The sequence below is a fragment of the Meles meles genome, chromosome 4 (assembly GCF_922984935.1).
Source record: "Meles meles chromosome 4, mMelMel3.1 paternal haplotype, whole genome shotgun sequence".
In the NCBI taxonomy this organism is placed as follows: Eukaryota; Metazoa; Chordata; class Mammalia; order Carnivora; family Mustelidae; genus Meles; species Meles meles.
In genome coordinates, this window is record NC_060069.1 from 93,210,908 (window position 1) to 93,238,352 (window position 27,445).

At 47.5% G+C, this 27,445-nt stretch overlaps 1 protein-coding gene across 1 annotated transcript; it reads right to left on the minus strand.

The window, feature by feature from the left end:
• Positions 1–11,772: 11,772 nt before the first annotated feature.
• On the minus strand, positions 11,773–14,794 carry CHST2 (carbohydrate sulfotransferase 2). The gene is made up of 2 exons (XM_046003442.1): positions 14,656–14,794; positions 11,773–14,548 (listed from the first exon to the last, which is right to left on the minus strand). The coding sequence occupies exon 2, from the start codon at positions 14,364–14,366 to the stop codon at positions 12,765–12,767; it is 1,602 nt and encodes a 533-aa protein (XP_045859398.1). The 5' UTR covers positions 14,367–14,548; positions 14,656–14,794; the 3' UTR covers positions 11,773–12,764.
• Between the last annotated feature and the right edge of the window lie 12,651 nt (positions 14,795–27,445).

Consider the following 27,445-nt stretch of genomic DNA (forward strand, 5'->3'; position numbering starts at 1 on the left):
CTGGCAAGCCAGACTTTCTCATCACCTGAAAATAAGCTAAGAAATGAAAGCATTCCTCGTCTTTCCTATTTACACACTGCTTGTTTGCCTTTGCCTCTCCTAATAATGCATCCTCAAAAAGACGCCTAAAAACCAAATTCTTGAGTCAGCCACAGGGCTAAAACACTGCCGGATGGAAGCCCAGAATTCATTTTAATGTGTAGTATTCCCTAGACTGTGACAGAATTCAGGTTTCAATTAGCCTTCTCCAGGCTCCCCAAACCAAAAAGAATCTAGTGGGTTGTTAACATATTCATAAATAAACAAATGCTCAGTGTCTTGGCAGGCTGCCAGGACGTGGTACCAGGGAGGGATCCAAGCATCGATGGTGAAGCCATAGGGTTCCTTCATGTCCCTCCTCCCGGGGACTAGACCAGCTGCAGGTGCCACTCCTGGCTTCCTGAGCATCTTTATCTACACATTTATGGAACTCTGCAGGCAAGATGTCCACAAAAGGGGCTGGACATCCAGCCAGAATCACTAAACTAGGGCTGCTTCAAGTGCAGGAGACTGCTAGGCTGGGCATTGACAACAGGAAGGTGTCTATAGGTCTGCAGACCCTTCCTTCCCAAACTTCAGTGTGCATATATACCATGCTGGGATCCTATTAAAATGCAGATTCCAACTGCAGGATAATGGTGCACTGGCCTGCTGGTCTGAGGGCCCCATACTTTGAGTAGCAGTGTTGTAAAGTGAGCTCACGACCGTTCGTTTCACTATGAAATAAACATGGTTGGGAGACATCCCAGGTGCCAGGCAGTGTGCCTTCTGCCGAAAACACAAAGATGATAAGACTAGGGCCCTGCTTAGAGGAGCCTGCCATGTAATAGGAGAGGCAGCTTCTAACACAGTATTCATTGAGACTCTTTGCATTACAAGGAAGAAAAAGCTCATCCAAAATGGCTCAAGTGAAAAAGGGAATGTCACTGGCACCTGTATTTGCAAAGGCCAAGTAAGGCCCACTTCAGGTCCAGCTTGAAAGCAGGGTTAAAATGATGTCACCAATGCCTAGTTTGCCTTTCCCCACCAAAACCTAGTTTCTCTCTCTCCAGCATTTTGCTCTTCTTCCTGTGGTTTGATTCCTTTCTTCTTGAGGCAACACGGATGCAGTCCATCTGCCCTCTCTTAATAAGAGTGCCTTTCAATTCCAGATGTCTCAGAAAAAACTCAAGGTATCTATCTCATTGGATCTAATGGGTCACATGGTCAGCCCTTAACCAAGCACTGTGTCCTAAGAAGTCCGACGTTCAGCCTGGCCAACCCTGGAGTTTGGGGTTGAGTTAGATCCTGCAGAAACACATGTACCAAGAAATCAGGAGGCATGGATTCCCAAAAGAAAATCAAGGTTGGATGCTGAGCAGCAAAAGCCCACAGTCACGGCTGCAAATGCATGACAGAAGCCTGTGCAGGGGGGCAATGAGAACATGGAGATAAGCACTGATACTTGATAAATGCTGTCCACAACAATGTGGTGGGAGGGGGATGGACCAGCCGCAGGGCAAAGCATGCAAAGTCTGGAAAGGACTGGGCACTGATCGTTTTGTTGGGGGCATTCAACTCAATACTTCCCCACCTCCCTCTTAACCATGGTGTAATTCAGTCTCTCCAGAAATATTTCATTACACTACTTTCTGTGCAGGAGATGAGAAATGAAAACTGTGGTTAAATTGCTCCCGAGATTAGAGATAAACTGGGATGTAGACTAGACTGACACACACCAAAGATTTAAGAGCCAGTATAGACACTACGCAGCTGGGGGCTAGTTGGTGCTCAAAGGAAAAAGGCATTGGTGTGAACTGGAATAGAAGCTTCCACAAGGCGTGAACACACAGATGCGTTGGGAGTGATGAGACCAAACAAGTAGTAGGCGAGGACAGTGTCATCTTCAAAAACCAGGGACACCTGCAAGATTTGAGCACCCAGGTCCATGACCTCCTCTCCACCATGGCCTCTGCCACCATCATCTGTGACTTCAGTATTCATGTTGGAAACCCACCTGACATCTTAGCCCTTCAGCTTCTTAACATCTCCAGCTTCGACCCAACACAACTACCAACTACCTTAGCCCTTGACAAGTAACAACTACGGAAATGTAGGTTTCAAGGATTCCTGACCAACATTCTACATTTTCTCCTGCCTGAATTGCTTGTATTTTTTATTTTATCTTTATTTATATAGGAGCTCAAATTTTTTATCTCATTGATGGTGTCAATCCAGTATCCCTCCTATTTTCTCCCAATCCATTACCCATCATCCACCTAACGTAAAAGAGCAGAATGTCGCCAGAGAAACATGCAACTTGCAAATTCATTATCACCACAAATGTCCCAAAATAGTAGTGATAATGATGCTGATGACGGTGGTGATATCATCACCATTTCACATGAATTAAGTATCATTATGAGCCAGCCGGATTCTCAATTTTGAGTCAGTAAGTACATAATTCTTTTTGGTTTAATTTAGCACAGTGTTTCTCAATGGAACCACTATTGGTATTTCTAGAGGGGCGATTCTTCATACATGGGACTGTACTGTGCATGACAGACCATTCAGCATTACTCCCCAGTCATGGCAAAACACACGCGCACGTGCGCACAGCCCCCAGTCCACCCTCCCAACCAGATTGTAGGGACAGTCCCACACCCTGCTGAGAACCACTGGCTGAGTGAAAAGAGCACTAACTTGAGCATCAAGACCTACACTGACTATACTTTGAGACCTTGAGCAAACAGCTTAACCTCTGCAACTACCAGGTTCTTCTCCTGTAAAAGGTGGATCATAACCTTACTTCTGCCTAGAGGGGGCAAGTTTCAAGGGATCTGATAAAATACTAGTGAGAAAATTTAGTGTATTCATTAAGATTAAGTTTGGCTATGACAAAAAGTTAGCAGCAACAGCATAAACAATTAGATGTGGATTTTTCCCACATCACAGCCATCCTGACGGCTGGTGGTCCAAGGCTGGTGTGGTAAGCTCCCTGGTGTCACCAATGTCCCCAGCTTCTCTCTTTCTGCAAGCTACCTTTACCTTCTTGGCTGCCTCTCAGTCATGAAATAGGGGCCCCACTTCCAGACTCAATCTGCAGGAAAGGTAGACAGAAAGAGAGGGAGGGAGGGAGGGAGGGAGGGAGGGAGGGAGGGAGGGAGGAAGAAGACAAAACAGACAAGGAAAAGCTCTGTCTATATCAGAAACGTAACGCTTGCCCAAAACTCTCCAGCCAACTTCCATTTACACCTCACTGGCTGCCACGTGATCCTTCCCACCCACAAAGGAGACTGGGAAATATTTTCAGCTGAATATACTGCCTTCTTGAACAAAATTAAGGTTCTGTGAGTAGGGAAGAAGGGGAGAAAGGATAGTGGGTGGGAAACCAGCAGTATGTGCCATCTTGGGCAAGTTACAAAGCATTCTGGAGTATAGGGTGGCATTATGATCAAAACCTGAGGGAAAGAACATAACAAAATACCATATCTACATGAATTTCACTACATAAATTCCATCTGGAGTCTCATTTATCCACATTATTGAAGACTAAACAAGTGAATGTTCTTATTTATGTCCAACAGGCGTGGTGGCCCACTTAGCTGATGAGGCACATCTCTGCCTCGTTTTAACATAACAGTGCAGAGTGAACCACCTTGTGTGTAGGGGACCCTAAAGAAAATAGCCCCCAATTATTCAAGATAACAGGAGAATAATAAGGGTGTAAATGAATTTAAAAGGACATTTATGGGTTTAAGGCCACCTGGCCTCCATCCCCCTACTTTTAATTGCATTCTGATTTTCTTGTGGGAAACGACTTCCCCACATTGTGTGCTGGTTGGCGGGACTGTCAGTCAAGGCGCCCTGCTCAGGTGCCAAGGAACAGACACCTGATGAAACCTCAGCCAATGCAACTCTCTCATCCAGCGCTTTGAATATTGACTGTGTGAAGCAAGGCAAAGAAGGGAGAGAGGGAGGGAGGGAAAACAGAAAGAAGAAAGAAAGGGTTGCAGGAGGGAAGGAAGGGAGGGAGGGAGGGAGGGAAGGAGGGAGGGAGAAGAGAAAGAAAGGGGGAGAGAAGAGAGAGGTAGGAAGGGGAGGGGAGGGGAGAGGAGAGGACACCAAAGCGTACAGCCTTGCTCCTTTGCTGTTCTTCAGTTCTGTGGGCTCCCCACACCTTTCCCAGTAGATGAGTCAGTTTTGCAACCAAAGAACCTTGACCGATGCTCAACAGAATGACATTTTCAGACTACCCAGAAACTCAGCCATCTGCTTTGGTTTCAACCTCATCTCCTACTAAAACTTGATCAGAACCCTGAAGGACACTTCTTCTCTGATCCCCAGACATTCTATAGAGACACTGAGAATTACGGAGTGGTCAAAAGACTGGTAGGACCCAAGAAAATAAAAAGTCCTAGGGTGCAAGTATGTCAGAGATCCTCCGATTGGGAATCAGGAGCTGTGATTTCTAGTTTGTGCTCTTCCCCGAACTGGGGACACAGAGCACATCTCGGGGTCTCTCTGCACCTCAGTTTCCACACTTGGAAATGACTGAGCTGACTCACATCAGTTTTTATAAGATACCAACACTTCCTCACTTTGCTAGGTCTCCACATACCCACTGAGTTCTTAATCTTGAGCTGTTAACAAGCCCTATGTATCAGCCTCCTGACATTCTCCCTCCTCGAGCTCTGCTCTGCTACCTTGTCTTTTATAATTTACATTAGATTGCCTAGAAGCCCCATCTCACCCTTGGAAAGAAATCCCCCTCCCTTTTAAACTCCCCCAGGGGCTCCCTGAGTAAGTCAACACTTCTAGGGTGGACTACAGAATTTGCAATTGTTTCTCTGCATTTCACCTGCTGTGGTTTCTTGCCCCAAGCCATGCTAGCTGGCACAACTCTGATCCCTTCCACCTGCAAGCCCCAGCTGCCCAGGGTGAGGCATGAAGCAGGCTTTACTGGAGGTCTGGGCAAGAGAGGCAGCTCCAGCACAGCTCAGTGGGCCAAACAATTGATGCTGCACATCAGTCTTCCTGCCCCCTGGCCATTCTCTTCTTGGGAGTGTCAAGGCCGTGTCCCTTCCTTGGGCTCCAGCCTCCTGAGCCCCTGTCACGTTGCTTATCCCCAGTCATTCCACCTTTTACCTCTCCCTTCTCCATTTACTCTTTCTCCCTCAACCTCCAAATGTCCTTTCCAGGTGTCTCCTTCCCACCCTCTAAAGGGCCTGTTTCTTGTTGGCCAACAAAGGCCATTCTAAGAGGAATTTTGTCCAACAGCACTTAAACCAACAGTTAACCTTTCTCTTTCTGCTGCATAAAAATGCATCTCTAAAGATAGGGATAACACCTGTTCTTTGGCTGAAGTCATAATGCCTCAAGCATTCAGGAGGTATTTCTCCAAAAGCATTTGGCTGGGACAAAAAGACTTGTTATTTCGTTGGTATCCCTTAATGGAAACGGAGCGATCTCTGATCTACCAAGCAAAAAGAAAGGGGACTTTTCACCTACTAGCTGTGTGACCTAAGGAAAAGGACCCATCTAAACCTATATTGCTCTTCTATAAAATAGGGACAATAATAATACTTATTCCATAGAATTGTGGTGAGAATAAAATAGAAACATACATAAACAGTGCTGTGCACAGTGACTGGCAAATAATAAATGATCTACAAAGGGTAAATGATGGTATTATGATTATTACCATCATTACTGCTACTTACGGCACTTAAAAGTGAAATTAAAATGGTGATAGCAAGTTATAAAGAGCACAGCACATCAAGAAGGCACTTGGGGAGTGTGGAAATATAAATGAAAAACCATGTGCAACAAAGACTTAACCTAAATAAAGTGTACTTGGAACTCACGTCCTAGGAAGGATACCGGTCTCACTAGCAAGTAGGGCTGGTTAAATAACAGGGCTAAAAACTATAAATGTGAGTGCTGTTGTTTCAGAAAGAAAATGTGTTTCATTTCTATTTTTCTTTGAAAAAGGAATAACATAATACCCTCCTTCATCTAAAGATACTGAACACCAATATGAGAACATCAAATATCTTAATTCCTCCCAGGAGCTCATTCGGCCCTAGAGAGAATAAGAGTTGCCAGAGTAACTGGGACATCTGAAAATGGAAATGGAATATTTAGACCTCCATGTTGTTTCTTGAAAACTTCCAGTCCCTGGAAAGGTTAAAAGAGAATCACAGCAGAGGTGAGCTCCATACGTTAAAAAATAAATACACATGGGGCGCCTGTGTGGCTCAGTGGGTTAAACCTCTGCCTTCGGCTCAGGTCACGGTCTCGGGGTCCTGGTATCAAGCCCCACATCAGGCTCTCTGCTCAGCGGGGAGCCTGTTCCCCACCCCACCCCTGCCTGCCTCTCTGCCTACTTGTGATCTCTGTCTCAAATAAATAATTTTTTTAAAAATCTTAAAAAAAAAAAACCCGCAAATACACAGCCTCAGCCTCCTTTACAATAACACATTTTTCTAGTGGGCTCTTTAAACATGGCATCATTTCTGTTGGACTGCAGTTCAGTTGTTACTTTTCCTTGGTGGGGCAGGGCTCCATTGTTGTTCCTCTGTTTCAAACACTAACAAGGAAGGATCACATTGGAGGCCTTCCATCTGCATGATTTGGTATGTTTCTTTTGTTGGTATAAATTTGCCTTCTTTTTGAGCTTCTGGATGCCACACATATGAAGAGTTCAAGACATCGTGGAATGCCACATACTATTCTAAAGCCTCTTGGACAAAGCGTCTGCCCCTCATCCCTTCTGCTCTGTCTTCCTGGACCAGGTCTTCTATTTCACGCTCACTTACTACAGACCTGTGAGCAAGACACAGCTTAGGTGTTGGGGAGATACACACACGCACAAGAGATCCTGAAGAACCTAGACTAGGAGAGGAAGTAGGCTATGAACAACTAGTCTCAGTCTGCACTGGCTCCCACCGATAGATCCATGCTCATGGCGGTAGGGGAAGGAGGGGACAGAAAGACACTTCTGCATCTTAGAGCAGGGTCCATAAATAAAACCTTCGGAAAGATCCAGGATCTTCGATAATGAGTAGGAATTCACAAAGCAGAGAAGAAATGGGAGGCAGGAGGTGAAGAGAGTGGAACTGTTACCCGGAGGAAAATGGGATGTATTACAACTATTATAAAAATAAACGAAGCCGACTATACTTAGCACAATGAGGAGGTACACCCGTTGGCTTAGTGGCATCTTGCACCTTTACTCTTTGAGTTTATTGTGACTTGACCTTCTGCTCTTCCATACGTAAACTTTCCCTTTCTACTATACACAAAGCAAATACAGAGTCCCACGGTAGTTCCAGAAGGAAGGGAACATTGTCATTAGCGGGACTCGCCAGTATCCACCTGCCAAAGACAAGGAGGGCGTGACGGCATCCTCATGGAAGGCGAATAACCTGTTCTTCTAAGGATTCCCACAACAACACAAGCTGTCTTGCGCCTGACCAGTCCTGAGAACACTCAGTCTCAAGTGTTCTCAAGCCCAGCTGATGACTCAGAGGGGCTTGTCCATCACTTGCTGCAGTTCCTAAGGATCACGTGTCCTGTGTCTGTGCACCTCCTTAGAATTCCATCGCGCAAAGCGCATTTGTCTGGCTAGGATGTCTCTGCGTTAATTACGGTTACACCCAATAACCCCTACCTTTGCACCCACTTCCCAGGCACTTGCGGGCCACCATTATCTGCTCTCTCCCGTGGTTTGGCATACGGATCGGGGAGCTCCTCCACGGCTTACAACCTGTACAGCGGGCTTGCCCCACGCACAGAAGGACGCTGTGCTTGGCTTAATTCTTTGCTATTGCAGAATTGAAAGGTTAAAAGGTTTTTTAACAAGAGGTTCCACCCTTTCATTTTGCACTGAGCTCCACAAATTACATAGCTGGTCCTGTCTAAGAGGTGCGTTTCTGTCAAGCCCTACCTAGACACCCAAGATGGGAGTCACTTTGATCACTTTCAATCATCATTCACGTGACAGGGTGACTATCACAAACCTGCAAAGCTCGAGCAGCTCCCAGACAATTTTTGACATCTGATTACAGATAACCGGTTCGACCAAAAGTTAAGCTTGGCATTGGCCATACTCAATCATTCTTTACCATCCTGCCAAGTCTGCGTATAGGCTTCTACTCCTTCAAGGCTCCTTCAAGTTTACAAACAATACCTCCTCCAAACCCTGGTTCATAAAGTTTCCCATTCTATAATGGGTTATTCAGGATTTAACAGTTTCCTTAGCATAATTTGATTAAGGGTGTGCAGAATTGCATCAGCCGTAATAAAAGTCAAGCCCTGTAATTTCAATTATTAAACACTTGTACGAGATCCTGTACCCAAGCAGCCCAGCGGCTGTGAACTTGAACTGCAAAAGTAGCAGCTGGGATGTCCAGAAAGGAGGGAAAGGATATGATCAAATTATGTTCTTCCTGTGACAGTTTTGAACGGCCTCAAGGTGAGTGACAAAGGGGTCTGTAAACAGCGCGTTTACCTCAAGCCATCCCCTCACACAGCTCAGGCCATTCCTCACATCGCGATTGTCATTTACTGCCTGTCCACACTGGATCCTGACACAGAACTGTCATAGGCTGTGATAGACTCATGGGCCACTTACTCTCCCAAGGTCTGAAATCAACAGTATCCCTCCCCACATACGTTTCAGCAGGCATTAAAACATTCTCTTTTCCAGACTTGAAGACAGTGCAGGAACTGGGTGGACGCGTGCGGGTGGGGGTGGGGGCAGGGTGTTGTTGTGTGGAGGGAGGGAAGACAGGTGGGGGAGGGTGGTAGAGTGATACCTCAGCCTTCTTCACAGCTACAGATAAGACATGCCTTTTTATTTCCCTCTTGGTCTTTCTGAAGTCATCTCTAGAGACAGGGTTTCAAACATGATCTTTATTTCATTGCTGAGACCCGGGGAATATTCATTAACAGCCTCTCTCAGATTCACATTAATTTCAAACCGACAGCATAATCCAGCCGCAACTACACGGTACACCACAGAAATCCTGGACAGGACTGGCCACAGCCAGGCAGGGATGCGTGGGGACAGGCCACCATCGTCTCATTCATCATCCACAAGAGGCCAAACTTCCTGAAAATAACTATTCCTCTGCCTGGGTGAAATCCACCTCGTGGTCCATTAAACTGCTCATTCAAAGCCCTCAACATAATAAATAAGTATGACAACCGTAGAGCCCTCCCTTAGGTAGCAAGGCAGCATTTGTTCCACAGGCAGCTTTGACCCTCCATTCTCTTGTTCATACAATTTGGAAAACAAGTAATGAATGTCAAGTCCCTCATCTGGAAATTTTTACTTCTCCACATTCAGAAACTCTGAATTTTTGTTTCTAATTCCTCTGTGGGAAATATTAGCCTATACCCGGGCACTCAGGAAATCTTGAAGATGTTCCTGTTGCCTGCTCCCCACATCGAAACAGAGTCCAAGGCCCCCTTCCTCCAGCAAACTTCGGTGAACAGCCTAGCAATTTCTCCAAACAGGAAACACATTCTTTCACTCTTTCCCTTCTGAGCGCTTTAAAATTTCGACAGTTCACTGTTTCATTCACTTACTTACCAAGCGTTTATCAAGGACTCACTATGCCGTGGACACTGAAGGGTACAGGCTTTGCCCCAGTCCCTGCCTGCAAAGGTGCCCACGGATCAGTCTGAATGAGGCCTTTGAGTGCCTCTGAGCTCCCTGAAATTCAAGCACCCAGCCAGTGCCGCTGCTTTGTTCCAAACTCTTATTTGTTGACTAGATGCACCAGGTAGACTACATTTTATAAATAGAGCTTTCTAATTAACAAAGGCATTCCAAAGTCAAAGGGGCCAGTCAGGCGTGCCATCAGCTGAGCAGAATTTGAAAATAAAAATCACTCGGATAACCTGCTCTGAAGAATATTTCCTCCTGCTGATGGACATTCTGCCAAGCTGGGACATGGGAAAGCATCGCTTTATGGCCGCTGCCTCAGAAACGGTCACAGTCTCAGGAGCAGTTTGCCCGGGCCCAGGTCTGCTTGCACTGGGGGCTGACAGGAGCTTATGAACGCCAAAAAAGCTTCTCTCCTTATCCGACCCATGGAAGCTGAATGTCACTGATAGGACTGTCTCGGCCGTTGGTGGGAACTACACCTGTCTTGCTTTCCTAGAATGCAGTTAGGTACAAATCTCCAGGAGCCACAATTCACCTTTTCCAATTACAGAGCGGCAGAGTGGAGAGCAAGCATCTGCTACAAACAAGGGTATTGGGCAGAAACCCTGTTCAAACACCACCAGGGGACAAATGGTGTTGATGCTTAAAATTTCATCTGAGCGGAGGCCGCGAGTGCTCTGCCGGCTGCCAGGGCCCCACGTGGCATCCAGGTTTTTTTGGGTTTTTTTGTTTGTTTGTTTGTTTTTTAGATACAAGATCCAAACACATCGAAATTCTACTTTAACACCAAGTCCTTAAATATACTGAGAGAAGAATGAATTCCACTGTTTAAAATATCCTTCAAAAACGAAGCGTGAATTTTACTGTGATCAAGTGATAAGAGCTGTGATTCTAACGCCACATGAAGTTTGTTTTTCCGTAGTTTTTTATTCAGAATGGTTGCCTTTTAATGATGCAGTCTTGATTTCCTGTTAAACCTGTTTCATCTATAGTTGTCCGACATTAATATTTATTTTGTTCACTTAATTTTAGTATTCTTCAATGAAAGCTATTGCAAATATTCTGTTGCTGCCGATGATAATTGGGCAGAGGCGCTACCGTGAAAATAGCATAGAAAACATGATCCATGTGTCATAGCTGTCGTCTGACTTAAACAACACAAAACTACAAACTATTAAGAACTAGTCATTCTAGAGTATGCTATAAAATCCACTGCTAAACACAACTCTGTTTTTCTAACTTCTGTGCTTCTTTATCTTGAACTCGCAACAGTGTAGTTAGATTTCACACTGTAATGAAAATTATACTTAAGAATCGCCTTGTTAAAATCTTTCCCATGTATATATTATTTTTCATCATATTTTCCTTCAGATCCCCTGCGTTTAGCCAACACAGCTTGGCCCACAGAGATTTCACAATAAATTATAGTAAAATAAAGTCATAATGATCTCAAACTCGTACCGTCTCTAATGAAATATATAACTACACTGTCTCTCGTTCCTTACTCAGGGTTTAAAACTTCGTACTGTAATACAGAATGCTTCAGTCGAAATATCAGGACAGCAGCACACCATCACCATTGCAAGAAAACTGGCATGGTTTTCTCCCTGGAAAATACCAAATCTCAAAATCCAACCCACTTACTCATAATTCATTTTCATTTCCTCTTTCCCAGAATTCATTTTCGTATCTAAAAGGAGCTCTTGACTGAAGCCTTATGCTGTCTGCAACATGTTATCGCTTCTTTGCAATTTTACTTTTAGGAAACACAGTCAGGAAAAGTAATGCACCCTCGTGGGCATCCCACGTAAGCCATGACAAATTCACATTCTGTTTTGCACTGATTTGAATGGGAACCAAGAAAGAAAAGGAAAAGCCTGTGAGTGCCCTTATAGCTCTCAGGTGAAACTTCCCAAATGCCTCCATTTACTGGATCACAGGCAGGAGAACACTCGACACATATACTTGTTATTTTTCTAACCAAGGAAGTTGTTGCCATCATCAACAATACATTCATGCTGATTTTTGAGGCCTGTGTTTTAATCCTCAGAAATTTACTTACATTCTTTTTTAAAAAAAAAAAAAAAGTCCTTTTTCTGAACTAACCTCAGAACCAAAACATGTCTCTGCTTCAGGGTTCCCCAGTCTTAACTGAACAGTAATCAAAACCGAATGCCTTCAAAGCCCCAAGGGCTGCTTCATCCTTTCTGTGCTCAAAGTGGAACAGGAAAGTAGTGTGAGTTTTCCCTCCACCGCCCTGCTTGGTGTTTGCCTTTAGAATTCGAAGGTTTGTCCCCACTCCAGCTCACCTGACAGGCTGTGATTTACATGTGAGAAAACTACTCCAAGGCTCTTATCAAGGAGTCAGAAGCTGTTCCCACCCGTCCTAGCAGTTTTCTAGGAAACAGAATGGGGAGAGGAGGTGGGGGGAGGGGAAGCAAAGTCTGTCTGAAGCTACACAAGAGAAGTAGCACAGGTCAATCCAAAGCAATGGAGGCAAATATTAAAAAGAATATTATTTATTATCTTTTTTTTATTAATACGTAGAACCTTTGCTTTTTACACAAGTCTACTTTTAGAAGAATGCCTCCTCGGTTTATCATGACCAATGGAGCTCTGCGCTCCTGGACAACTTCCCCTTTCTCCACCCCCCCCCCCCCACCAAATTACTCTTTTACAGGTTCACAGATACCACGAAAATTTTGTAAACAAGATTTAGGTTACTGGATCTTGATTTAATCAACATCCCTTCAAAAGGGAAGGCAGGTAGGAGAGAGGGTAGGAAAGGGGGTAAAAGGAAAGGAGAAGAGGCAGGGGAGAGGGGGTGGGGGAGCTGGTCAGAACTTTCAAGTCTTGCCTTTGCTGAGATGTGTGTGTATTGTGGCTGTTCCTTGAAATTCAATGACTCAAAACATTGACAGCAAGTGCCTGTGTGGTTATTTATATTATATATCTATAATAGAATATGTGGGCTTCCTCAGTTTGGGTCTGGGCTGTTTTTGTTTAAATACACCACAGTCCTCCTGTGGGCGTCTCCACCAGGAGTCGGCTCTCCCAGGAAACCCTCTCAGAGCCGGGGCTTCCGGAGCAGGGTCTTACTGAGGTCTTTGACCTCCTCCGGGCTATTGACCCGCTCATAGCCCAGCACGGCCATGGGCTGGTAGCAAAACTCCTCCACCTGTTTGATCTGCTGGAAGGTGAGGGCCGTCCGCCAGGCGTTGGCGGCCTGCGTGGCGTTCCGCGCGGACACCACGAAAGGCTTAGAGGAGGAGCCTGAGCCGCTGGTCATGTTGAGGGCAAACTGTTCCATTTCGGGGCTCACCAGCAGCCCCACAAAGTCGTACACCCTCCGTAGGGTCTTGACGGGGTCTCCCACCAGGTCCTCGTACCGCACGACCAGGTAGTGGCCTTGCAGCCAGTCAGGGGGCTGCAGGGCCGTCTGCAGTGTCTTGGCCATGCTGTTGCAGATGACCTCCATAGCGCCAAGCGCGTGGTAGTCCGCGGGGCCGCCCACACCCTCCTTCTTGACGCCCAGCTTGTGGCCAGCGGCCTCCAGGAAGGGCATGCGGTGGGCTCGCGGGTCCCGGCTGCGCACCACCTGAAGGCTCTCGCGGATGAGCCCGTGGCGCGAGCGGATGCGTGAGCTGGCCACAGCACGCGGATCGCGCACTAGGTGGATGACCTTGAGGTCCAGGGCCGGGTCGCGCAGCAGGGGCGCCAACACGGCCACGTCGAAGACACGCACGCCCTTGATGACCAGCGTGCGGTACTTGCGGCACTCCTCCTCAAAGCGTGCCAGGCGCTGCGGCGGGCACTTCTTGCACACGCGGTCATCCACCAGCCCAACGACCTCCTTGCGGTAGGCGGGGCACAGCGGCGAGGAGCACACCACCTTGTTGGTGGCTGCCCCGAAAATGCCCAGTGTGGTGAGGTTGCGCCCCCCGCTGCCCGCGGGGCTGTACAGCTGGAAGACCGAGAGGTCGCAGCGATAGAGAGCGCTCAGCATGTCCCGCGCAGCCCCTTGCAGAGAAACAGCGTCCCCTGGGTACAGTTTTTGCCACACATGCCACACTGGCTCGTAGAGAAAGAACACCTCGGGGTTCTGGTTGAAGAGCTCACCAAAGAAAGACGAGCCTGAGCGCCATGTGGTGAACACATACACCAACTGCCTCTTTTCTCCGCCACCCCCGGTGCCCCGAGTGCCATTGCGAGGAGGGGCCACGGCCCCCGCTGCCCTTGCTGCGGCGGCGGCGGCTGGGGCCACCCCGACGGCTGCGGCGGCAGGAGGGCGGTACGGAGTACGAGGGTCCAAGCGGGAGTGTGCGCGGGGCGGCACTGCAGGTGGAGGCCCCGGGCGCGCCCAACCGCCCCCAGCCGCCCCCGCCGCGGCACCCAGCGGCCCGTCGGGGCTGCATTGCTGCAGCGGCTCCTTGTGCCACTTGTAGTCCAGGAGGTTGAGCATGGTGAGCACCAGCAGCAGCGCATAGCCCGCGCACAGCACCAGCGCCTTCCTGCGGAACACCTTCATTCCGAGCGGGGACGCGGGCCAGCGACGGCCCGGGCGCCTGGGCCACGGCGGGAGCAGGGCGCGCGGCGCGGCGGCAGGCGCAGCCGGGAGCAACCGGGGGGGCGCGCCCGGGGGCAAGGCTCGCGGCGGGCTGCGGCTCATCACAGGCACAGCCGGGGCCGGCGGCGCGGCGGAGGCGGCCCTGCAGCCCAGGAGGGGGACGCAGCGGGCCGACTTCGGGCGCGGAGACTGGGGCCGCGGCTCCGAGGCAGACGCGGCAGCAGCGGCGGCTGGTCCCCGACGCCCAAGGCTGGCTCTCCCATGGCAGCGGCTCCGAGAAAGACCTGCGAGGGAGAAGCGGAGTAAGCCGATGCGCCCCAGTCCTCCTCCCCATCCGCCTCCTCCACCTAAGTAACGCCCACTCGCGGGTCTGCCCGGCTCCCCCGCTCACCTGGTGCCGCGGGCGCACCCCGGAGCCGCCCGGGATCACGGCCGGGTGGTCTGTCCCGCTGTCACTCGTTCCTCGACTTCTCGCGCACGGTCTTGCCCGGGAGTCCCCGCGCCTTACAGGGGGCCGCGGGACTCGGCAGCCCAAGCCCTGGACAGTTTCCGGGCAGCGGGCGCCCTGCGGCTTGGGAAGGGAAACTTTCACCGGGCCTGGAACCCTGCTCCGCGCTCTGCTGAGCCCAGCATGCCCAGCTCCAGCGGTGTCTCCGCCGCCCTCTCGAGACCGCAGCTTCCTTCCTCGCTCCGGGGGGCGAAGCCGGCTGGGGGAGGGGGCTTATGCAGGACCCAGCTCCCGGCAAAGCGGCTCCGCCTTTCTCACTCTCGGCCTCCGCGCCCGGAATCTTCCCATCTCTCTGGCGGCGGTGGACGGGGTGCAGCGCGACCCTGCAGCGGCAGCAGCTGCTTCTTCCATCACTCGGAGGATGCCCGGGCCGGCATAGCCGGCAGCGCCCGCCGCTCCGCAGCCTCCTACTGGCCCGGGAGGACCCTACACACTCAACAATCGGCCGAGGAGCCGGAGTCTGCAGCGCTCCCTTGCCGGCCCGTCCCCCCTCCCCCCGCCCCGGCACCAGCCGCTTCTGGCCAACGAGATATCGGGGCAGAGGGAGCCCCCACCGCCGCCGCCGCCGCCGCCGTGCGAAAGCAGCGCCCGGGAGGATGCTGCTACCCGACTCTCCCTACGCGGAGCGGCTGCAACGCGCTCGGGCCAGCCTCTGCGCGGCTGCTGCCAGCCTGCGCCGGGTTGGTGCGCGCGGCCGTCCGTCCCTGCGGCTCCTCCCCTTCGCCGCGCTGCCCTCCTCCTCCGCCGGTCGCGTGCCCGCCCCCCTCGCAGAGTCGGGCTCCAGCCGCCGCCGCCGCCGCCGCCTTGGGGACAGGAGATGCGGGGCTCGATTCACCGCGACGACGCTCGGGCCGCCATCTACACGACCAAGGCCGTAGCAGTCCGTCCCAAAGCGCCTGGGCGCGGAAGCGGGGTGCGGAGAGATCGGGCGCCCGGGGCTCTGAGAAACTTGGAGTCTCCTTGAGGCTGCCGGGCTTAGGCGCCCGTTTTTGCTTTCAGAAAGAGTTGGTGGTAAAGTTAGGGCAGAAATCCCCAAGCGGCCGCCCACTCCGCTCTTCGCCCTGGGCGTCGGCACCGCCCACCCCTCCGGGAACCGAGGACTCACCCGGCTCCGAGGATGCCGAGCGCCGCTCGCAGGCTTTCTACGCCCGGCTCACCGTTCCAGCTGCTCTGGGGCTTCTCCCTCAGCGAGGAAGTAATAAATCTTTCTGACCCCGGGGTCAAAGAAGACGCAGGGGCGCCTTCCCCCGCTTTACTCCACCAACGGATAGGGCAGCTTGGGGTTCACTACGCCCCCCCGCAGATGCTCTCCCGGCCTCCGCGCGTAGTGATGCGCACGCTGTGACCGAGTGCTCGGAAACTGGGCTGATGGGGGTCGGGGAGTGACTCTGTTGTTCCAGTTTACAGTAAAATACTTGTCTTGCTTCTTGCTTTTACAGATGAGTTCACATGATTTGACCAAAGGAAACAGGGTCGTTGGAAGTAAAAACTCATTTTGAGTTGGTTTAAGTTGAGTAAGTTTAAGTTGGTTTAAGTTAAAGTTCTTTTTAAAAAGATGAAAAATCGCTCGCTCGCTCGCTCGCGCTTTCTCTCTCGCTATCAAGAGAACCAAAGGCAACTAAGCCATACCCTCAAGTTGCATCCGTAAAATGGGGACACTTATAAGAGCATTCGGTAATTCAACGGTGATTGGGTGGTAGATGCTCAGATGATTTAACCCCATTGGAGGCTTTGCAGAAGTTGCGGCGAATCGGTAGGGGGCCAGAAGTTCACGGGCTGCAGGGAAACCGAGCGCGGATCTCCTGGAGGCGTTTCGTTGCCTCCTACACCTGAAGTTTTTGGAAGTTTGACAAAGTTACTACAAAATTCTATTTGTACTATTTTGGGTACCTTCTCTCAGCCAGAGGATCCTAAATTTAAAATGTTGCCGTTTGCACTCTTATTCCTCACTGAGTTTTAAAGAATCTTAAGAGTGTGAGGACTTTGGGGAAGTGACTTAACTCCCGCGGGTTTTCAGGAGAGAAAAATGTTCAAAGAACTTGACTTCACCCCGTTTTCCAGAAAAAAAATCCACAACGCTGGGAGTAAGTTCAGATAATTATTCCCGCTGTGGTTCTGATAAAGCATAAGGATGGGGTGTTCCTAGGACCCGTTTTATGCAAATGGGAGGAGGCAGAGTGGAGTTTAGGTGGCGCTTTCTCAAGTCGCGCAAGCGCATCACCCCTCAGAGCAGGTTCCGAACAGCCATCATCAATCCCTGTTTACAGACGAAGGTGGTAGAACTTGAGTGACTTCCCACCTCTCCATTTCTAGATCCACCTACCTCCCTCCACCTGCTATCTCGAAAGTCCCTCTCCCTTCTTCCCCCTATCTTTCCCCCCAACACACACACACACACAATAAGTGATATTGGCTTGTTAAAAGACTGATGGAAGAAAGGGAGCTGTGGAAGCAAGAAAAATCTCAATCTTAATATTCAGCATGATGCCAAAGAAAATAATTTCTAGTATTTTTAATTTAGTCTCTGGCTTTGTGGTTACTCAGAAAGCACCATGAGTTGCAATTATTTGATGTAAGACCCTTTCTTAAACAATTGTATGCATAGAAACAATTTTGTTGCAATTTCCTAACACTTTACTAGAGTTGGCAAACTAGTAAATCCATTTGCCATACACCCCCACAGTGAGCGCTCTGCTGGCATAAATTACCAGCTTCCGGCATCTCCACCCTCTCCTGGCTTGCAAATATTTTACCAATTTGCATGGTGTCATGATTAATTCCAAACTTTGTTACAACTAATGACATCCTAGGACTTGATAATGTCTTCCTGCCCACATTTGTTCAGAAGTTGTTTTCATTTTAACCCATTTATCCTTTTTTGCATAGGAAGGACCCAGACATACAATAAGTCACATGATAATTTCATTGGCAGGGGAGCCGGTCATGCCACAGGGCTGTCCTTCATTCAGTTTGTTGCTTAGTTCGCTGCAATGCAGTCTGTGCCAGAATGCTCCTTCAGTCTTTTCTTTTCTTCAGTCTTCAGATGTGGAAAGGAACCGCTATTAGAAACTTGCTGTGACCTTTGCCTAATCCTGGACAAATAGGGGCCTAACATCCAGGAGTGCTGTGGGCCCAGTACCCCACCTGCATAGTAGGGCAGAGAAATCTTCCAAGACCTTCCTCCATAATCAGGATTGGGAAAAAATACAAGGCTGGGTTATCTGGATAGTTTCCAGCCCAGCCTGCAGTGTCATGGGGGGGGCCTGCGAGATTCACCTTTGGGAAATATATCTGCCCCTGGCAAGAAAGATCGACTCACTCAGGCTTTCAACAAATAATGCATTTTCAATGGAACTTAAGCACACAAAATTGGATTAATCATACCTTTGATTGAAAACATACCATCATTAGTCCAAGGGTAGCCCTTTTCTATTTTATATGCCTTTAAATAACATAATGAATACTCATGAGCCCTTTACAGAACCCCAAATCTCCAGAGATAACATTCTACTTAATTTAGTTTAATAATTTTAATGAAATGGTTAAGTTCCAAAAAAAAAAAAAAAAAAACCCACACTTGCCTTAATTGTCAAAAAAAGAAATAGCCTGAATAGTCTTATGATTATTAAGGAAATGAAGCAGTCGTTTAAACTCTTTCCTTAAGAAAACCAACAGGCCCAGAGGGCTTTATCAGATTTTCTAACAGATTTTCAAGAGCTAAATAATTTCTATCCTACACAAACTCTTCCAGAAAACAGAAAAAGAGTGAAGACTTCCCTCCAATTCATTCTAAGGGGAAAATAACTAGAAGGGAATTTCAGAGGAGGAAGTGGGTCCTTCTCATTGCTTGATATACACATTAAACTCCTAAATAAAATACTAGCAGAGCAAATCTAAGTGAGTGTGGGAATAAAGATAAGATTGGCAAACAAAGCCTTGGAGTTTCTTCCAGCAGTGTTTCCTCCCAGACATCAGGGACAAGCTAACTGGACAAAGAGATGTCCCCTGCCACAGCTAGCGACACCACCTCCTCGAGTCCACCAGCCATTTCCCTGCTACCTGTATAGGGCATCCTTCTGGGTTCTGCCTGACCCCATCCATTCTCCTTCCTTTGGGAACAGCGTCTGAACAACCCCAGCCCATCGAGTGTGGCTTTCATGGGAACTTCGGCCAAAGTATTCCTCTTCTCTTCCCAAGAGGCATGTATGAGACCCAAATTCAGCAAGTTAAATGTTCTGTCCATGAAAGTTCCGGTCATTCATTCATTCATTCGTTCGTTGTTTTAATACTTTGTTTATTTTAGAGAGAGAATGAAGGAAAACATGCAAGGGCAGGGAGAGGGCGAAGGGAGAAGCAGGCTTCCTGCTGAGCAGGGAGCCCAAAGAGGGGCTCCATCCCAGGACCCCGGGACCATGATCTGAGCCCAAAGCAGGCACTTAACCGACTGAACCACCCAGACATCCGATTCATTCGTTCTTTATGTATTGTGCTGGTTTTATGTGGCAGGCAATCCGAATCTTCTTCAGAGAGACTGAAAAATAGAAAAGAGTTGCAGCACCCTCATCCCAATAGTGAAGCCCTAGGGAGATGCTTCATTACCCTTTCAGGGGGCCCTGTCTTTAAGCCTTTGAACTTGGAGGGGTTTTTTGTTTGTTTGTTTTTAAAGATCCTGTGAGCTACTCCAAACGCATCCACCAATGCCCCCTCCTTCCCATTAAGTGTGTCAGAGTTCATCTGTGTTACTTACAACCAAAAATTCCAAATTGACACTGTGGCTTACTGCCTAATTATAGATTTGGTTTCATTCATGCTTTGTCTTTGTGCCTTATTCTCCACCTGCCCTTAAAGCAATGCTTTTACTTTTAAATTCTGGGATCTAGCCAGGCAGTGATCAGAAGGAGCTCCAGGGCAGCCCCCCACATTGGTATCCGGAACCTCACCACCCACACCTTTCCCTGACCTTGTTTATTAACACACTGGCTGGGCTCCTCTCTGGTAACCTCTGGCCCCCTCAGCCACACAGCCAGGAGTGCTCTCACGCTAATTAGTATACCTTTTCCATCAGATTTACTCCCAGAAACCACATCTAATCATCAGAATTTCCTGAACTCTGTTCCCAAGGATCTACTGGGCTCTTCTATTATTATTTAATTATAGCCCCCTATTTTAAAAGAAAGGAAGGAAGAAAAAGATAGTAGGGATGTGAGATGGCCCACAAGGATAAATACAAGAAAATTGATCAAAGGGAACATAACATGAAGCTGAGGATGTGGCTCTATTTAGCAACTCATTCCATGAGGTCCTATTGAATTGCTAGAGGTGAGCCCCGCTGCCCAAAAAAAGGCTTTCTGCTTCCTAGTAGCCAGAGTAAAGAAGGAAGATTGCTCAGGAGCTCAACAGCTTTACCTGACACAGAAAACTAAGAAAAAATTTTATCTGTCTTCTCTTGTAAGCTTTAATCATGTGATTCCTTTGTTCATTACTCTTTTCCCAATACTACCATAGTATCTGGCATGTAAATGCTCAATAAATACTTATTGGCTGACTTACTGGGGGTCCTTGTAAAAGAATTATGCCATATAGAATGCAGACTAAGTCCTTTAATGTGTCTCTGTAATCTATAATTTTTTTTTATTTATTTATTTGACAGAGAGAGATCACAAGCAGGCAGAGAGGCAGGCAGAGAGAGAGAGGGAAGCAGGCTCCCCGCTGAGCAGAGAGCCCGACGCGGGACTCGATCCCAGGACCCCGAGACCACGACCCGAGCCGAAGGCAGCGGCCCAACCCACTGAGCCACCCAGGCGCCCCTGTAATCTATAATTTAAAAAACAACAACTATAGAGTTGGGGCAGAAAGTGTTCTTTCTTTTTTTTTAAGATTTTATTTATTTATTTGACAGAGAGATAGAAATCACGAGTAGGCACAGAGAGGGGAGGGAAGCAGGCTCCCTGCTGAGCTGAGAACTGGATGCGGGGATCGATCCTAGGACCCCTGAGATCATGACCTGAGCCGAAGGCAGAGGTGTAACCCACTGAGCCACCCAGGCGCCCCTGAAAGTATTCTTTCTTATAAGACCAATCAATGCAATCCGATGGCATAATGTCAATGCTCAGTTCACTAAAGGCATTTTAGTGCAGGCTATATTCACCCCTCTGCTGGGCTTGCCGGCTGGCTCATCTCAGCACGCTCAGCTATTTGTCATGCTGAAGTGTACAAGGATGAATAACTTCTAGGACAAGGCTTCTTGGAGAAACTATTACCTGGAAGCAAGAGACCCAGCTTCTGTCATCTCTTTCCACATCTCCATGCCAGATATCACCCAGTAGTCATTAAAGCTGTGTCTTTTACCATCCTCGGCTAGAAAATGGGCTTGAAGCATTTGAAAATCATTTCGTTTCCCCAGCTTTTCCCCTCAGTGTGTCAGGACTCATGAGTTATGAACACACTAAATAGCGTTGAAGCTAGGAGCGGGCAGAGTTCTTTGGTCTCACTCCAGCCCCCATCCCCAGGGTGGAGCTCCAGTCCACAGGAATTCCTCCTTGCAGTACGCCTGTTCTCTCCGCAGAGGGTCTATCAGCTGACAGCCAATGCTCAGAGACCAGGGCCCCTGGTATCTGCTGAGAGCTAGCCCTCCCCCCGCTGGGGACTGACAGGACCCATCTCCAGCCTGCCGCCCATCCTTACCAGTCAGCACGGGTGACTAGCAGAGTGTTTTGAAATCCAACATTTGAAAAAAAGAGAAGCTTTGACACTGAAGTTTCAGCCCATGATCAGAAATGCTTTAAAAATCATGAACCAGTCACCGAAACCAACGGTCATGAGGGCGCAGAGATAACATCGGATTAGCAGAAACTCCGTGAGACATCCATGCGGCTCTGCGCTAATAGATTTCTGTTTAAAACAAATAAAGGGATGTCGACTGTAACACCCTCATGCCTTCAATGTGACTTCCACCTCCGGTGTCCTGGTATCTGATAAAAGGCTGTCAGCTGGAAACCCCTCTCTTTATTTAACAGAAAGAATTAAGTTCTTTGAGATTTAAACAGATAGCGGCTCATGTACAGAATTTGGAAGCAGCCCTGGATTTAATTCCCCACAAGTTCACTTACAAGTCTGATGTATTCTCTTTGAGCTCAGATTCCCATCTGCAATATAGGAAAACAACATATGGATAGTAATATCTGACTCATGGAACAGACAGAAGAAGCCAGGGAGGGTGCAGAGGTCAAGCCCACAGCATGGCTTAGAGTGGTTAGTAGATAATAATTCATGCCCTCACCCTAGGTGAAGGGCCTTTTCCCTTTGGAGAGGAACAAAGCAAGTGGGAAGAACTTGGGATCTACTGGAAAGAAGGATGTCCTACCATTTTCTTTCCCCCTCTTCTGTTAGGGATATTTGGGGATTTGGTTTGGTGAGGGCTTTTTTCCCAGGATGGGGAAAGTTCCAGTTGAGGTTTGTAGAGGAAGAAAGATGGGGAGAAGTGTTCAAGTGGTTGGCGGAGAGAATGGAGGCCATCACAGCTGGAGTTGACCTGTGTTTCGTTGGCCTTGATGTCCACTGAGCCTTGCTACCCAAAGTGTGGTCAGTGGACCAGCTGAACCAAGGTCACCTGAGAGCGTGTTAGAATGCAAACTCTCGGGCCCCAGACGTACACCAGTGTATGAATTTTAGCAAGATTCCTGAGTGACTGATCAGCACATTGGAGTTTAGGAAACAAAGTGTCAGCCACTTTGATGTTTAATGGTGGGTAAACACCTACAATAAATTACTCTTGGTCAGGCAGGTGGGTGGACTGTTTCCTCCCCGTTCCCACCTCTAGGGCCACATAAGAGTATCGGGTGGCTAGCAGAGGATTCTTCCGGAGCAGTGCAAAGTGAAAAGTGATCCCTCCTAACCCCCTTTCTCCTGCCCCAGGTACAGCCCCATGTCAAGGTACACAGCGAATGAGCAGACGCTGGAGACTTTGTGCAGTCTACACAATCATATGAAAGCCTGTGCCTAGCCCCAAAATAAGTAAAATAATGCTTACAAATTCCCAGAACTAGTCTGTCACTCTCAACTTCTGTATTTACTGAAAGCAAAGAAATTGCTGCTTTGCTTGCATTCAACAGAAAGAAAAAGAAATTACGGCAGCACTTAATTACAAGAACAACATATTGTGACATCGATTCTTCCTGCAGAAAAATGAGTGTTCAGGGCATGTCATGAGTCTCACGGTACACATTGCCACACACAAAAGCAAATTCCATCCTAGGCAATGTTAGCTCTGTTCCTGTAACTTACAGACAAACCAGGATGCAGAAACATTGCAATTTTCTTTAGGTGACCTCGGTGCTTATGCATGTAATTTCTAAGATGTACTGGTGAACAAAGTGGAATGTACGATTTCATACATGTATTGTTTTGACAGTCATGAGACAGCAAAACCAACAAGGGAAGAAACTGGAGATAGAAAGTAGCCCTCGGCGGTGCCTGGGTGGCTCAGTCAGTTAAGCCTCTGCCTTTGGCTCAGATTATGACCCCAGCGTGGGATGGAGCCCTGTGTCTTAGGGGCTTCCTGCTCATGGAGGAGCCCGCTTCTCCTTCTCCCTCCGCCTGCCTATCCTCCTGCTCTTGCTCTCTCTATCTCTCTCTCTCTTTCTGTCAGATAAGTAAATAAAATTTGGAAGGAAGGTAGGTAGGAAGGTTGGAAGGAAGGAAGGGAGGGAGAAAAAGTAATCTTCAGTCTGGATAATTTCATGGCACATTTTCTCAGCTCTATAGTTCATCCTTTACCCCCTTTCATTTTCTGTCCAGCTACCAAATTCCCGAAGTTTTATGTCAACTCTTATCCTCTGGCTCCGCTCTTGTCTAGTTACATGCTAAAAAGTTAGATGCAACTTTGGCTCAAAGTGTAACATCTCATAGTTTTTAGATGATATATCCTTGTCCTTCTACGGATTCCTCTCTTCTCAGTCACGACACGACATGACGTGTGGTTTTACTCACTTCAAAGGAGCAACCTTTCTGCTCAAGTGCGGTTTCTGTCACATTCATTTCAAGAGCACAAAATGTTTTGTTGCTTTGTTGAACTGTTTCTTTTCCTTTGCCTTGTTAGCTGTCTATTTTTATGCACAATTTCATTGTTAGGGCACAACTTATTATGCAGAAAAGCCTCTTCTGCAGGTCTATGTCCCACTTACAGTTTTGGGGAGACAATCTGCATTTTAATGCCACAGGTCAAATTCCAATCCAATAAATATCTAAACTCCCAGGCTTCCTATGAAAATATATTGCTTTCTCCATCTCCGGCCAATGTCCCATTTGTCATTTATTTCGGTATCTAATCGACTTAATGAAATTTTGGTACAACATAAAAATTTAGGGATTTATTGCACTCGGATATCTGTTTTGCAAACACTTGGGTCCGTTCAGACTTATTTTTCCACTATTCTTTTAATGATGGATATGTTGTCTCCTTTTCCTCCCAAATCTCCTCTACACATAACTGGGGCGAGGGGTGGGGGGGATTAGACCTACTGGTTCAGTTTTCTGGAAACCCGATGTTCTGCGCATGCCATGGCCCGGACTCTGAGCCCAGAGAGAGAAGATTTGATGTGCAGCATCATAACACATTGTGTTCTGCTTGACACAATAGCAGTGCCGACAAAGTGGGAATAACAGTCAGCGATGACAGAAGGAAGCCCTCTCCCTCTGGTGAAAATTAATTGTTCTCAATTAATATGCATGGTCTGCTCTGGAAGCTTTTGGATCCCTGGCTTGTTTCATTCTGTCCATAATGATGAGGAGGCCACAACATCTTCACGTATTTACAACATTTTGGCTGTGTCACCAGGTTGGGACCCCCAGGTGTCCCTCCCTCAAATTTTACCCTTCTGCTTGATGCACCATGTTGGAAAGGAACCCAAGAAAGATGGTGCCATTTGGTATGTGTTGGCTGAATGGCTTCGTTTCTGTAAACAGCTGGTTTGTCCAGCCATGTTGGCCATCAGCTTGGGTGTTATGGCCCTTAGGAAACTCCCATATCACTCAGACAGGCAATTGTTTACTTATATTTTGCTGGAAATGTTTAGAAATATGTGCTCAGTAGCTGCATATACCCACAACTTGCATCCAGTCCCGGCCTGGGTCAGCAATCTTTTCTATCCCTTTAAATAACCAACACAGAATATCCCCTAACAGATTATTATCCATCTGGTAGTTCGAGGCAAAGTGCTGAATATGCACTGTGTGCATTCGGGGCTCACATTTAGCTTAATCCCATGATTCCTCCCAATCCTCAAAGTCTTTATTTACCTACACGATGCCCCACATTGCTGATTCTTGCTGTCAGGGAAAGGTAGATAATATCATCTGCACAATCATGGTTCACTTTCAAAGCAACTTACAGATGCTCATCCTTACAATCGCTCACCGGAGAAGGACAGATATTTCAAGAAGACTGGAAATGAGGCACTAATTTTGTCCATGAATAGCTACGTCCAGTAGAATTTTAGCAACCTGACTTCATGGTGTTCCCCAAGGACCCCTGAGAACTGAACCCTGTACTCGGCTTAGACAGCACAAACAGAGAATTCAGATAAGATCTTTCCCAATCCTCCTGCAACCAAGCATTCTTCTCCCAATCTCTCGCACAAAAATGGCACCCAACTGGTCCCTAATACGCATGGAAGCCTCATGGACAATGGGAAAGATACACAAATATGCAGAAACGAGTGTCCTCGTTGATGGCAGTGAAGAGCTGAGGAAGTGGAAGCACCTAGTTGAACTGCAAGTCCATGACTGCAAGAGGACACACACTCCAAGCTCAGGGGCTTCTGACCTCCAGCCCTGTATTTGTTCTCTAGACTTACAGGCCTTCTCAAATTGCCGTCCAATGGCATTCTCAAAATGCGGTTTAAGCACTCCCTTCCTCCCATACCTCCAAGGGTGAGTCCCGGAAAAGTCCTCCTATTGATTCTGATGCATCAAAATCTGATGCACACTTATCACGGGGCACCACCGGCACCTGCAGTCCACACCTTGACCCTCAGGCTTCCCCCATCATTTCCACCATGTGGAAGGCCTCTTGCTCTAATGCCAGTCTCTGTCCACAGAAAGACAGGCTGAAAAGCCTCTGCCAGGGAGCTTCCACAATTACCACGGGAAAGGGAGGCAGCCAATGCCCAATGGTTTCTGTGGTTCATGCTTGAACCAATGAGTTAGCTGAGCAAAAAGTGTGGGCATGCTTTCTTTCTCCTGCAGGGTTTCCCAAACCTCATTCATTGCACCGCCACACCCCCCTTTTCTTGCCAGGTGCACACGCTACTTATTCTACTATGAATTTACTATTTTCTTTCATTTGACCCATGTTTGAATAAAAACTGTATATCACGTGGAAAATCATTATGTTCCAGAAATGAAAGGTAACAAAAAACAAAAGAGAGTTATTAAATCCTGGTTAGGTTACTGCCTATAAAAGGTTTAGACATGATCTCTGGGAGTTTTTTTAAGGAGGGGAAGATTAACAAATATTTTAAAATGTTAAAGACACACAAACTCCAGACTAAAATTAAAATCATCCTCATTCTTCAAAAAACTCCCTGACATACTATGAGTAGTAGGGTTCTAGTCATTCAGAAACACTGCCCCAAAAATGAAGTTTCTTAAGACAAAGACCACATTTCGTGGGAAATGAAACAATTCAAAGGTTGACATGTTGCCACTTAAAGAATCCACGTGAACATTTATACTACTATTCGTGCTCGTCTTTAAAACTGCTTTAGGACTTAGCATGAGTGCTTTGCATATGGAGTACACTGAGCAAATATTTGTTGAGTGAATGAATGAAGGAATGTACAAACATCCTGACCGTAAGACTGATTTTGCAACTTTCCTAAGCTGAGCTGCTCCATTAACCTTTAGTGGTTCAGTTCACCGTCTCCCTAGTACACTCCAAGTTCTACACTATGAATTTCCTACCCCCGCTCTGCCCGCCACACCATGTGATGAGGTCCAATTACACAATTCAAGTAGACAGCACCTGATTTGCATATGATTTGATTACGGTCAGAACGCTCATTAACGGAGGCTTTTTTGTTTGTGTTTGTTTGTTTATTACACTTTCCATCTTGCGTGCCAAATCACCCCTTTCATTTATGGTAGGTCATGAACCACACAGTTTATTGGAGCCGCTGGTTGGTTTTTATGTTTGGATTTTGGTTCAGGATTGTGTGTCTGATATTAATCCGTTAGTCGCCAGCTTCTGTTGCTAAGAGTTTATGTTTACGCCTGTGCACCTAAAGTGGTTTCACTTAGCCTGCAGCTCTGGCTCAGCTCACTGAATAACTTCTTCATGCTATTTTCTTATTAACTTAACTGTAAATATTTTCATTTCTGGCTCATGAGCACTGCAAAGGTGCTTGCAAACTCCATGCACCCAAAATCCGATAAATCCTTTGAATGCTTCTGTAAACTATGCACACACACACGTACAGTTTGCTCTTGCTTTTGAGGTCTAGAGTTAATGAAGTGTTTTTTAAAACACTCACTTTGCCTTTAAGTGTGTCCAGGCCTTCTTTTCAGAATAGTATATAATTGATTATTTTCAAATATCAGATCCGCATAGGTACCACACATGCAGCTACAATAATAAGGGAAAATACATTCCGCTTGTCACTACACTTGGCATTTT

Excerpts from the sequence above, each read along its gene's own strand:
- CHST2 (XM_046003442.1), bottom strand. The coding sequence starts at position 14,366 with ATGAGCCGCAGCCCGCCGCGAGCCTTGCCCCCGGGCGCGCCCCCCCGG.